The sequence below is a fragment of the Pundamilia nyererei genome, unplaced genomic scaffold (assembly GCF_000239375.1).
Source record: "Pundamilia nyererei isolate P.nyererei 1_Seehausen unplaced genomic scaffold, PunNye1.0 scaffold00276, whole genome shotgun sequence".
NCBI classification, from domain to species: domain Eukaryota; kingdom Metazoa; phylum Chordata; class Actinopteri; order Cichliformes; family Cichlidae; genus Pundamilia; species Pundamilia nyererei.
This window is the reverse complement of record NW_005187677.1, coordinates 566,632-580,334: the sequence shown is the minus strand read 5'-3', so window position 1 is coordinate 580,334 and position 13,703 is coordinate 566,632. Positions and strand designations below refer to the sequence as shown.

At 40.5% G+C, this 13,703-nt stretch overlaps 1 protein-coding gene across 1 annotated transcript in view; it reads left to right on the top strand.

Moving 5' to 3' along the window:
• Positions 1-2,361: 2,361 nt before the first annotated feature.
• The window catches only part of LOC102213821 (potassium voltage-gated channel subfamily H member 8-like), a 45,485-nt gene continuing 34,143 nt past the window's right edge, over positions 2,362-13,703 (top strand). Inside the window, exon 1 of the mRNA XM_013915248.1 lies at positions 2,362-2,773. Within this exon, the coding sequence (XP_013770702.1) occupies positions 2,698-2,773 (76 nt within the window). The 5' untranslated portion in view covers positions 2,362-2,697. The remainder of the gene's footprint in view (positions 2,774-13,703) is intronic.

Below are 13,703 nucleotides of genomic sequence, written 5' to 3'. Positions count from 1 at the left end.
CAGACCACACTCGCCAGGGCTTCCTGTATTGAATCTACCTCGTTAAAAGCCGCTGCGCTGTGTAACATGTGCTTGGGATTCAATGTCGACCCAACTGAATTGAAATCTCTTGCTAAGAAATACTGAGGTCTAGAATACTTATATACATAGGTATGTTTGTATGTTTTCATGTGTGCTGTGCAAAGCATTTGCAGTGAATTTCTCTAAAGGGTATTAGAGTAGAGGCATACTTACTTTGCAGTTCCAGGAGCGTTAAGACCTTTGGGGGTCCCGATGCAGACAAAGTGCAATAAGTGTGAAAACGTTGGAGCTTTGCTTGTCTCTGACATTTCAGGATATTTGAGTCTTTCTCTGTAAGATCTCCTTAAAAGAGAAGCCAGGGAGACTCTAGCTGCAAGCCAGCTGCAGTCTGATGAGACTGCACCCAAAGGGCAGGATGTGCAGAACGAAGGCCTTGAAAGTAGAATTTTAATATGCGAAACAAATATTTTAAAAAAAAATGCTGCAGGTTTTCAGCTTGGGGTCAGGACCATGCTGTCTTCAGTCTGTGGGATGGTGCATGTTGCTTAAAACCAGAATAGCAAAGATGCGTATGTAAAGTGTCTTACATTTAATTTAATTTCAGTTATATCATAAGAAAACATTAGTTAAAGAGGAACACGAGTACCATCATGGTCCTACAGGGCAGCCTTATAGAATGTTTAAAATTAAACCATTTGTATGTACCGAATAGATGTGGTGTAAGAAACACCATCATCTGTGCTACATCATAACAGTTTTACACCTTAGGCCACTAAGAAAAGCCCAACTGCAGAAGATGGGATTTCTGAGCTTAGAAGTCCCACTCTTGGACAGTGTTTAACATCTTTAATCTGTTCTTTGGGCCAAACCACTTTCTACTGACTGACCAAAAGTGTGTCCTAACTGTGTGGCAGCAATAAATAAAAGATGCAGAACTTCAGTGACATCATCCCTTTTCTCTAGTTTTGCAGTGTTGCAGTGGGACATCAGCTTTAACCACATTTAAGAGATGGTTGGGTAGAGCCTCTTTTAAAGCTTTAAACTCTAACAACTTTCAGACATGTCATTTTTTTTAAAGGCCATTAAGGCTAACTTGTGTTGGCAGTGTTTAGTGTTGGTTTTGGTTTTCAACCACATTTCCAATCCCAAGCACTTCAACATAAGGAAAACCTGTCACATCAGCAAATGCAGAGGGTGGGCCTCCATCCACATCCTGGCACTATCTGCTCCATCACAGCTAATGTCGAACGAAAAGAGGGCTGCACTCTGGATGTGCTGCCACTCACAGCGCCGACATATAGACGGGGATCCATTAAGACTCACAGAACCAGGGTGTAAGTGGCAGTCTAATCTTTTGACTGATGGAGAAAACTAGCCCAGTGACAGGAAGCCTGCACAGAGAGAAAATGCAAATGCCACATAATGTCATCATCTCATTTGGCAAACCACATCTGTATCACACTGCATATTATTTGATATGTTTATATTAGAAAAATGCATAAAAAACAGTATTATTATCACGCTCACTTTCAGCTCCATATTCTGGACTGTACCAGATTAAGCTTGTATCATTCACAGTTCAGTTCATCCTCTGTCTGAAAACAAACTATTTTGACTTCCTTTTCACTCACATAAGCCAGCTGTTTTCTGATTGGCTGCCCCTTGCAAACAAAAGATGTGAACAGTAGATGGGTGGGACTTTGTGCTCACAGCTAAAGCTGCTGCATGAAATGACCATATTAGGTATATCTCCTCCCTTCCGTGTCAACAACCAACCAAATAAACAAACAACTAGCATTAGCATCTATTATTGTAAAAGTATGCAAATGACAGAAAATAAGGAGGAGTATAATGTGTTCCCACTGATCTAACTGCACACATAAGCACATGGCTTTTGTATATTTGAGTGGATTGTGGATTCTAATATATATATATATATATATATAATCATACTGATGAGAGTTTTTAACAGTTTTCGTGTCCATCCTGACTAAATTATTCATTTGTTCTTTGAGTGACAAATGTTGCAGCTTCAAGTGTGAAACGTGGCAGACAATGCTGGTAATAGTTAATCACGCAGTGTAAACAGTAAGGACAATATGACACTTTCATTTACCAGCTTTAAATAGACACTCCATCAGAACATCAAAGCAGGGAAGGTGAAGACAGATTGATGGAATTTCAAAGACAGGAGGAAAAGGGAGGGGTGCGATGGTAGAGGGGCAAAAATTGGGTGAAAAAAAGAAAACTGTGAGTGGAAATGGTCATTTAGCCTGAGAGGAGAGTGTTTGGAAAGGAATAAAGTGTTTGTGTTAGAGAGGCAGAGAGAAAGAGCGAGCGGGAAGGGGAGGAGGAAAGAGGGATGGCTATGCAGTACATCCGTGCGTAAATGTGACCATCCGCGCCGTGGTCCTTCCATCCCCCCTTCATCCCTCCGTCCTCACCCCTGTAGCCTCCAGCGGCTCCTCTCTCCTCCTATAAGCCCGGATCACCTGCTCGGTGGTCGGTGGTCAGCTTTGGACCGTGGAGTCCCGGGTTTCTCGGCTCGGCGCCCTCCTCCAGGGGTTAGGAGGAGCGCCGGGGGCATCCTCGAGGTTTCTGCCGGGCTTCGTGTCAACCGCCAGCGAGAGCCATGGCTCAGAGCGCCGGGAAAGACGAGGCTCGACCCGCTCCCGGATGCCCGTGATGCGGGGTCTGATCGCGCCACAGAACACCTTTTTGGATACTATCGCCACTCGTTTTGATGGCACCCGTGAGTACATGTCTTCCCCGAAGCCTCTAAATTTTATTGTGCGCAATGGACATTTACAGCACTTGATATATCACTGACTTATTTACTTACTCGGATCTATGAAAACATTTTTTAAAATAAAAGATTAAAATATCCAAACTCTGTACAGAGTGCTCCTCCGGGGACATGCAAAGTGCTTGATGGGGATCTAGGACACTTGAAGCTTGCCGATTCTTTAATGAATGAGTAATGATGAATGAAAGAAAGCCCAGACTATTGTTTAACATATGAAAAATTCATCAAGCGCCTACCTGAGACGCCAGCTTATAGAGATAATTTTGCATAGGCTACTTGATAATTCAGCCTTGGCCAAAGGAGTTTAATGCACTGAGTACATGGCTCTTATTGTAAGTTTACAATGCATTAAAACCCAAATTAGTCGTATTGGATCATAGCTTTCCCGGTGCCTATTTATTATTACATCACTGTATCCATGATAAGTTGAGCTTTACAGCACTGATTCCTCATATAACACACCAGAGTTTCTATGTCTAATAGATATAGATAATGTGTTGTAAGTACTTGAAAGGTTGTATCTGATACATGTCAGTCTGCTCAAAATGCTTCAGTTTACCATGCCACACCCTTTATCAGTCATCTCATTCAAGCACGGTTGAATTAACTTGCTAATGGACTCCAGGCAGCACAGTGGTGCTGCGCCGTCAGCCGGCCTTTCTGTGTGCAGTTTGGATTGTTCTGGCTTCCTCCCACAGTCCACAGACCATGCTTGGGGATTCTAAATTGGCTGTTGATGTAAGAGTGTGTGGTTGTTTGTCTCTCTGTGTTAGATGGACTGGCGACCTGTCCAGGGTGTGCCCTGCCTTGGGCCCTATGATAGCTGGGATAATCTTCATGATCCCAACTTGGATAAGCGGTTAAGAAAATGGACGGATGGAGCCCAGAGGGGCAAAAAACATGCTGTCAAACCCCGATTAACGTCCTGGTCCTTCCATTCTCAGTGCAATGTTTTTATTTTTTCTCAGCTAGCTTGCTGTGTTGTTATTGTTGTTGTTGTTTTTAAAATTTATGAGTGTATAACCTAATTATGAAGGTCTTGGAAATCAGGACTCGATTTAAAATCCTTCTTACATTTGCCAAGGAGGTTATGTGACTGGCCCGGCTTGTTTGTTTGTAAACAGGATCACTTAAAAAGTTGCACATGGATTGGCATGAAAACTTTTTAGCAGAGATGAGGCTTAGCCCAACTCACAAGTGATTAAAGTTTGGAGTCAATCCTGATCTAGAGCTGGGACTTTTTGGAACAGTTTCGACATGTTATGTCACAAATAAACTTGAAACGTGAAATCATATCCTTCTGGATCTGGGACCTGTGGAGGGAATTTTCAATCTTGATGGACATATTGAGTCCAACCAACAGTCCATTTTCCTCTCTTTATCTTGTTCAGATTCACAAGGGTTGGAGCCTATCCAGTAGTTATAGGGTGAAAGGACCTGGACAGGCAGCCAGTGTATTGTCCAGCTAATGCTTTTTTTGTTTGTCCATACTGGAGATTTTGGCCATCTCGAGTTTTTGCCTCTCGAAATGAGCCTTGACATCTTGCTCTGTGAGAAAAACATTTCAAATTGTTAGATCAGCTATAAAAGTCACCATAGATCTATTCATAAAGTAATGGTGCCACCTGAACTCATTCAAAATGCTCTGACATGCGATTTTCCTTTAAACTAAACATCTTCAGAGTAACACTGTTTTAAAAGAAAATAAGCACATTCAGTCAGTGTTTTACTGGGACTGTCAAACCAATTAAAACCCAGCCTTTTATTATTATTCACCGGTTCTCACATTCACTGCAAAATTGCTGCACTGTGCATTAGGCTCACAAATATTGCTGTCAATCAGCACATACAGTTGCTTAAGAGAGTTACATAACACAGACCTGAAGGTGTAAATTAAAAGCCTGGACTGAGAGCCGATGCACTGTAACTGCAAGATCTGTTTTCTGAGCTCTAAGTTGAATAAATACACAAAATAAATGTCATTTGTGTCGATTTTTGTTTCCTGCTGCAAAGTGCTGCGGAAAACTCAAAAGTCTAATAATATTCAGTATGCAGTGTTTTCTGCGAGGCCCGTGCAGTTGAAGTCTCATGAGATAGCACTGATTCAATTAGATATTTTTTTTCATTTTGTGTCAACAGCAATCAGTTCAACTCTAAAGTGAGAGCAGAGCAGATTGTTTCTGATCACTTCTTCCAGTCGCCCGGCGGTCCCAGTGCACAGGCTGGCAGGAGGAAATCCATTAGACACACTGTTTGAGTAAGCAGGGATTTCACCCACTTCATTAAGACTTGAGGAGTTGTCCACCTGCTTTTCTTATCAAAAGAAATATAAAGCTTACCCTTCATTAGGAACTGGCCCTGGATTTGAAAATTATTTAACCCAGCTAACAAGAAAGGGTATGCACCTGTGCTTTCTGCAGAATTAAAGTTTGGATCACCCAGGAATCAGAAGGTCCAAGGCAGCAGCTTTAGTACCCATCAAAAAGATGCCACAGGGGGACAGAGTCCAGAGAGCACCAGGAAAGCTTCCATTAGCCCTCCAGCATGTATCACCACAGACCTAAAGAGCTAGTCTGCTGTTCGCTGTTCATTTCTGGTGTTTGGTGGACAGTCTGAGACTCTAGGACATAAACCACAGGCTGCCTCCACATGTAACCATCACATGAAAGCATGCAGTGTCTCCTGGTGTTTCATCAGGAGGAGGGATCCAAAAGGCCAAACAAAATGTACTCAATAGGTACATATTCATTTTATACCAAGGACATTTTCCTTAATGATTATTTGAATAAATAATCCTTTGATTTCATATATTTACTCAAATTATAGCAGGGGTGGACAGTGTGCCATGCCTTTCTCTCCTCAGCTTAAAGTTTTTGCTTCTTTTTCAATATCAGTCTTGAAAAAATTCCCTCTCACTTCCAAACTGATTCCATCTGATCTTGCATGCAAAACATTAGCAGTGATGATCAAAATTGCATACTTGCAATGATATTGGACATGTTTACTGGGGAAAAAGAATCCTAGGAACAACTTATGCAAGTACATTTTGAGGCGCTGTTATTGGCTGGAAACTGCTGTAAAACATATATAAACATACCTGCTGTACTATTGCAGGAAAGGTTATTGGAAATTCTAATTTTTTTCCTTTAGTATTCCCTTCCTTATATACATAAGCTACTGTCTGGAGGTTTGGAGGAACAACACACACACAAATCAGTTTTGATACCAGAGAAAGGAGCATTACAAATAGTGAACACTGACTATCATGAACCAACTGATGATTTATTTATACAGATTTATTCAACTCCCATGCTCTCGAGAGATTCTGCGTACTTTAATCCTGCACAAATAATGCATAAAGTAACAAAAAAGGAGGAAACTCCAGAGTTTGTTTAATATTAGAATCTGCGTGAAATAAGACGAGTGTGGCGTACATTCAAACACAAGCGGAAAAAACATTTACAACAAAAGTAAAATAAATATGTGTGTTGGTGCAGAAGTTAAACAGGAAATAACTGATGTAAAAAAATATTGTGTGTGATAATTCCACTTTTGATTTATCACATTTATTTATCCGTTCTTTGAGTTGCATGTATTTAACAGTGACTCGAACCAACCTAAAATGATGCTCCTTGCTACAAAAAGCTGATAATAAGAGCAGTTCACAGTGACAGAATTTCAATAAGTGGCTTCAATGAGGCCTGATTAAACACGTGTAAGCATTAATCATAAACGGAATCAGCTACGGGGGATAAACGCGTGAATAGATTGGATGAATGTTGACTTTTGATAAGCAGAAGCTCTTCATGCTTGAACAGCCGCATGTGAATGATGTCTGGGATGATGGTAATGTTGACTTTCTCATTCATGAATTCCCCTTTGCTCCTAACCTTTAACAGGCCATTGGTAAAACCACAGAGGTGGAATTTTAAAGAGGGGCTTCTCCAACCATACAACAGTATAACTGTACAATGCTGTCAATGGGGGTGCTGTCAAGAAACTGTCAAAGGGTAGGAATTTAGAGACTTCGGTAACTTTGAGCGAACTTGTCTGTCTTTGTGAAGCTGCTTCAGATGTCAGTGATCTTCACACACTTCACTGGTTTTATTTGTCATTACCTATGCTCGGTGACAGAACAGGGGACCTGTTCTTTGTGACTCACAGTGACTCCTCAAATGCCCGTTACCAGCTGAGCAGAAGAGTATTTTTAGGTTGGATCGTCTTGTCTTTTTTTCATACAACATTAATGGAGCGAGACGAAGCAGGGAGACTCCAGGGAATTTCTTGATTTCCTTTCGTTCATTTTAGGAGAAAGCTTAAAATGCAAAATCAACTCTCTTTTAACCCAGAGATACCTCAGTCCACATCATGCATATTTAAACGTACAAAGTCAGCCGTTTAATAACAGTTTGATAGCAAATCTCGGAAAATGTTGAAGGTAGCTGTCAGCTTTGTGGCGACAGATTTTTAACAATTAGGCTTTTGTTCAACAGTATTTTTTAATTTCATGGTTTCTGACTTTAGAAAATGTAGTATAGACTCCTCATTCAGTCTTAACTGTTGGCTGGGAGTGAGTTCAGTATGTGTGATGCTCTGACGAAGGTCTGCTAGTTTGAAATAATGGACACTTTAACATACCAAGGTTGTTGGACCTTCTTTTGCCTTCAGATCTTTCTTAACTCTTTGAGGAACTAATTCAACAAGGTGCTAGAAGAACATACGCTGTGGCATTACCAACAATGCACAGGTGGTACTAAGGGGTCCCAGAAAATATCCTATGTAAAGTTACACCACCAGCCTGAACCACTGGTACAAGGTGGGATTGCTTGTGGCTTTTATGTTGCTTAGGCTGAATTCTGACCCTATTGTTCAAATGTAGCAGCAGAACTCAATCCTCATCAGATAAGATCTGTTGTTCAAATCTTTTATTGGCTTGTTTTGGTGAACCTGTGTGAATTGTAGCCTTAGTTTCTTAGCTGACAGAAGTGGCACCCAGTGTGGTCTTCTGCTGCTGTCCAGCTTCAACATTTTGTGCATTTAGAAATGCTCTTCTCTATACCTCATTATACTCTAGGTACACAGAAGAACATTTGACTCACTGTTGCCTTCGTATTAGCTCTAAAAAGTCTCTTAAATACCCGCTGACCTCTCAAAGCAACAAAACATTTTCATCCAGAGAGCTATGGCTCACGGGAGATTTTCCCATCCCTACTCTGATGATCACTTTAAATGTCAGCAGGTTGTTTTGACCATGTATACACACCTAAACTGGGATTGGGTTGCTGCCATGTAACTGGCTGATTAGTTCAACAGGTAGTGACAGATGAGTGCATGTCTTGTAACAGCTTTAGATTTCTGTTTAAATAACTTGTAGGGAAAGGTTCAAACAAGTCACAGCAATTGTGGATGTAAATGAGGCCAACAACAGTCAGGAGCACTTTGCTTTTGGTTCTTAGCTTGGTGTAACTGCAGTATTTAAAGAATTTATAGAAGATTTATCAACAATTTACAAAATCAAAATGTAAAAGTGCTTGGCAGACCGAGACAATTAACACAGTTATCCATGACACGTGCATTTTTAATTTATGGATGCCTCATTTTTTAAATATCACAGTTATCATCAATACATCATTATTGTGACACCTGAGGCTCGCAGCGTGACCACGTTCTGAATAAATAACATCAGCTGAAAGGTCAACAGAGAGGCCAACAAAAGCTGCGGGAATATATGTAAATGTATGCGTCGGCTGTCAGCATCCAGACGATGTGTCAGATACAGATCAGATGTTAATAACAGGTGATATTTTAGGGGTACACTGCAGGTCACGCTGTTGATAAAAGACCAAAACCCAGATAGTAAAATAGTTCAGACTCAAAATGACACTTTAATGACTAACATTATAAAACCCACACACAAGTACTGCCCAATGACAGCAGGAAAACATTTTAACTGAGCAAATATGGAAGTCCCTTCACCAGAGCAGAGAACATTAAGCACATTTTGTCCAAGTAACTATCAACATATGTAAGAATTAAGTGTTTGCTTTGCATTAATGTTGGCCATGCAGTAGCTTTGAGTTAGCTCACACATCTGCTTGCTTTGCGTTACTGGAGCTTCGTCATACGTAAAGCTGTGGGCTAAATAGTTTTGAAGCTGAAAAGAAGATGAAGATGAAAACGTGTTTTCAGTTACAGTCGAGGAAACGCGTCAGAGAGCGGCTTTAACGACTGCTATCGTCCAGCTGTCAGTGCTCGTGTCTTTATTTGCTTGTTCCCTTTTCATTTCATTGGCTCTCGCACAGACAAATTCAGCTATAAATGGAAGCCAGATTAAACGCATATTAATAATTTTGGTCAACAGTGTGTCTACAGTTTCTGCACTTGATGCTTCAAAATTATCAATATTTCAAAAGTGACTTCAGCAAACATGTTGTGCTGTGCGCTGGGTTGTGATTGGCTAAATGCCAGTTGCACACAAAAAAAAGGTGTTACTATATGAGGCAAAGTCACACACGATACTTAAATTATATGAGAAAACATTTAAAAGGGTAAAAAGGAGAGATTGTTTTATATTCTTATATAATATTAGAACTATAATAATTATGGTTCAGTAGACGCCTCCAAACGGGTGCTGCAAACAAACATGTAATGTTTGCGGCCTGTGTGCGTGTGTTAGGCTTACATTGTGCGTGAATGTGCTGTGGCAGGCTGTCGCTGTCAGTGTTATCAGTAGCAGGGTTTATCGGGGTTCCCTAAGCCGCTCAGGGGCTGAGTCTGAGCGGTTTTGTTGTGCAGTTCACACGTTATTACACCTGGATTGTGGTGGGGATGTGACAGGCCTGCCTAGCGCCTGGGGAATGAGCAGAAAATAAAACAAAAACAGAATACTATCACGGCATAAGGCCAAAAGGAAAATGGAGGGGCACAGGAAACCGTTTCCTCTGTAAGCAGATCACGTCTCTGAGGGAAAGTGTCCATGTAACTATGAGGCCGACCGCCGCATGTGTGTGTAATGAGCTCTGTAACCTTGCACACAGTGCAGAAGCAGAAAGCATCGCACGTTTAGGTGCAAAGATGTGATTCAGCATTTGCAGGAAACTCTTTCTACTCCATTCTTTTATGTTTTCATGAGATTAAAAGTGCAAAGAGGCTCAGTGATATTTTGGTTTTGTGCAACTACTCTTTTGCTTTGTATTAACAGCGCAAAAATATATCTATTCCCAGTATTTCAAAAAAATGATGAGTACAGCGTGGGGTAAAGTTGTCCGCAAGCATTCTGTACATTTGGTGAGGGTGTATTTCCATGGCTTGGATTAAGCTCTTTTGTTCCCATTAAGGAGAAGTCTGAATGCTGGTTCCTTGGCTCGGTAACAACCAAGCTAATCACAGCTTTGGATGTGGGATTAAGAATGTGGATGTCATCTTCTAGAAAATGACTGCATCCATAACAACGAGAGACAGAAAAATGCTTACTAAAAAAGTAAGAACCAAGGCTGAAGATAATGTGCTGTCAGGGTTCTCAAAGAAATAACGCTTGAATTAATACATTGTTTTCTTTGTTAAAATGCTCCATGGGTTCCCTGTGGAGTTTTTGACCGAGTAGTAGTGCTTTGGAGGAATGCTTTTATGAACGTGTTACTTACTCTAGGTTGTATATAAAAGATGGATAAAGCCACCATCATGTCACTTATCAAATTTAGCTTTTTGGTTACATTTTTTTGTTTGTTTGTTTAGTTTGTGTTTAGAGCCATTAGTGAGCAAATTTGGAAGAGAAGGTAGAGTTATCAGCTAATGCTAGCAAGCTTGCTAGCATGTTAGCAAGGTGTATCTTTATGCTTTTAACATGGGAGACTATGGAAACTAACTTGTTTTGAAGCTCAGTCACACTAGAGTAAAATAAGACAGCAAACTGCTGTAACAAGGAAAGATTAGTGGCTGCCCATATGATCAGCTGACTGGGCTGAATTTAGTTTTGCTACTTTTTAGCCGTTGGAGGTCAAATGTAAGTAGTTGCACAACTAGTTGGCTACCCAGAGATTCAGTGTGCAACACCCTAAACTTCTGGGTGAAGACTTTCAATCACAAGTTTGACTCTGCAATCCAACTGATTGCAGTCTCACAAATACTTTCCATCCAGTTGATAAATGCAGAGAGACTGCCAACACCACATAATGGTGGCTATATCCATCTTTTATATAAAACCTAGAATAAACAACACATTCATTAAAGCATTACTCAAGCACAGTTTGTCTGTGATGCATCTCTTTGCAATAGATGACTCGACTCAGCTAGTTGCCAACTTGTTGCATTCTGGTTATTCCTGTATAAACGCAGGGTTGCAAAGTGATTTGGTCATTTTGCAGCAGCTACCTCACTATTTGTGGATGACTTTCTTAATTTCTGTTTTAAATCTATGAGGTTCTGGCTGGACTGGGAATGGAAGTATTAGTAAATGTGAATCATAGACAGCAGCAGATTGTTGCTGACTTTTCACAGTTAATTGCTGCATTATCACAAGCAGATTGCATGCAAGTGCCAACTTAACTCCACTCAATCTCAAACTGACAGCAGACTGAATCTTGTTGTCGTTTTATTTCCACCTTGATGCGCCAAAGGCACTTTGACAATGACAACTGGCTGGGAGTGGCTGTGGACCCTAACCCATCTTCAAAGCAACCATGTCAAAGGCACACAGTTGCAATAAATGCATGTGGTTATGCCTGGGTCTCCAGCTCCTGTTGTCCCTAGTGTGCCATCTTTTAGCTCTTGGGTGTTGCTGCTTTGGACTCAGATGCATTCATGCATACATGCTACACAGTCCTACACATTCCTACTGACAGTTTACAGGAGCTAAACTTGGAAGAACACTACAGAAGAACTGCTAGGCTTGAATAAAAATTGTCAGGGTGCCTTTATTTAGTGCTAAGCGATACTGCAAATTTTAGTTTTGGTCCAATACCACGTAAATACAGGACTGAGCTTACTTACTAAGCTTAGAGGACAGAAAGAAATATTGATCCTATCGGGTTAGTATCGATCTGATACCAATACCAGCACTGGTGTCAATACCAGCGCTGGTATTGGTATGCCAGCGCTGTATCCAAACAGATATTTGGATTGCTTTGTTTTAAAACATCATTGTCAGTAATTACAAATGTGGTAACCATTTTTGTTATTTCATTTTCCAAAAATACCCATTGTGGGATTTTTCTATCACATCACCCTGAAAGTTTAAGAGTCCCAGTAAAATCTCCTAATGTAGCCTCATTTGAAACCCTACCTTTGTTCTTTTTCAAAATAGGCTCACCGCTATTAAATATTAATATATTCTTTCCTTCATTCTTCCATTTAATCATTTCAAATTTACAAGGCTATTTTTCTGGATGAAGTGATTCATCAAATCCCATTATATTCTGTCACACTCTTCAGAATCACCGGATTCTTATGTGTGAAATTATTGAGCTCCTACCTCTCCTGCTGCCTGACAGACCAGCTTGAATGATCAGGTGTTATTACAGCTGGTAAAAACTGACAAGAAGGAGACGGCACCAGCGTGGCTGCTGTCAGTGCCCGTCTACCCGGCTTTGTATGAGTAACGCGGCTTCACACTTGTTACATCTCAAGCTTCACTGTGGTCCATTGTTCATAAAGCTGTACATTATGAGAGAGAAAAAAACGCAGAAAAAAAAAATGCTGGGAACATGAGTCTGTCATGCTGGGCTTTTCTGAGCTCATAGTCAGCAAAAACATGCTTTCGCAGGCCTCGCAGCTGCCTTTAGCTAAGCACAGCCACAAAATTACACTTCACTGATTGATATGCCCTTCTGCAGTCAGCAGCACCATATGGCCTTTATACAGAAACATACATTTCCTCCTACATATTGTGGAAACATACTGGCCATGATGGATGGGTGACTGAAAATAATGTTTGAACTGATTTACTTACAATGTTTGTTTGTAGGTGGCGGCGAACTAAATTTGAAGTGAAAGAAATGAATGCACGACTTCACTCAGCAATCTTTTTCTTTCAGCCAATAACCAAACCTTATATTTACAGTTTTGCCTCCCAGCAATCATAAAAAATAGAAGAAACAAGCTCTTTAAAAGAATTGCCAGCATTTGGGGAAATATACATCACTGTTTTGCCATCAGTTAGATCAGAAGTTTGATACTATTGAATCCCAGGTGACTCAGGCCTCGAGACAGGTCGGCAACCACGTGACAATTACAGGTTGCTAGGAAGAAATGTGTTTCCCCACTACCAGCAGCAAGCAAATTAAACTTTTATATATCATAAAGTCTTTTAACAGTTGCTGGAAGTCCATCCATTTTCTTCCCTTTCTCTAATTCAGTGCTGTAGCCGGTTTGGACTCAGCTCCCAGCTAACCCAGAACATCCTCATTTAAATTAAATTCAATTTGGAAATAATTTGTAACACTTTTTCTGAACAGGAAGCTCCATTTTTATAAGAGTATAGTTCCTTTGCTGTGCATGGTGTATTCCAGGAGACCAATAAATAATACAACTTGACGTTATCACCTTATTATCCTCCCTTTAGTCAGCGTTTTGCTGTGTAGCTGCACGACTTAGGGTGCAAAAAAGTAAAGCAGCATTCATCTTCTCATCTAACTCACAGAAATTGTGGCTTTCTCATACAGCAATGTGAAAAAAAAAAGTTTTCACAGGACTCATTGCATCCAAAAAGCTAAGAACACCCCGCGATTTAATGGCTTTTAGAACCACCTTGTCAGCAATTGTTATTACTTTCTTTATTTTGTTGTTATTGCCACTCCTCTTTGCAACCATCTTGCAATGCCGTTCAATGTTTATTTACAGTGTTTTTATCTTCATTCTTTTATGAAGAATTGGTGTGCGG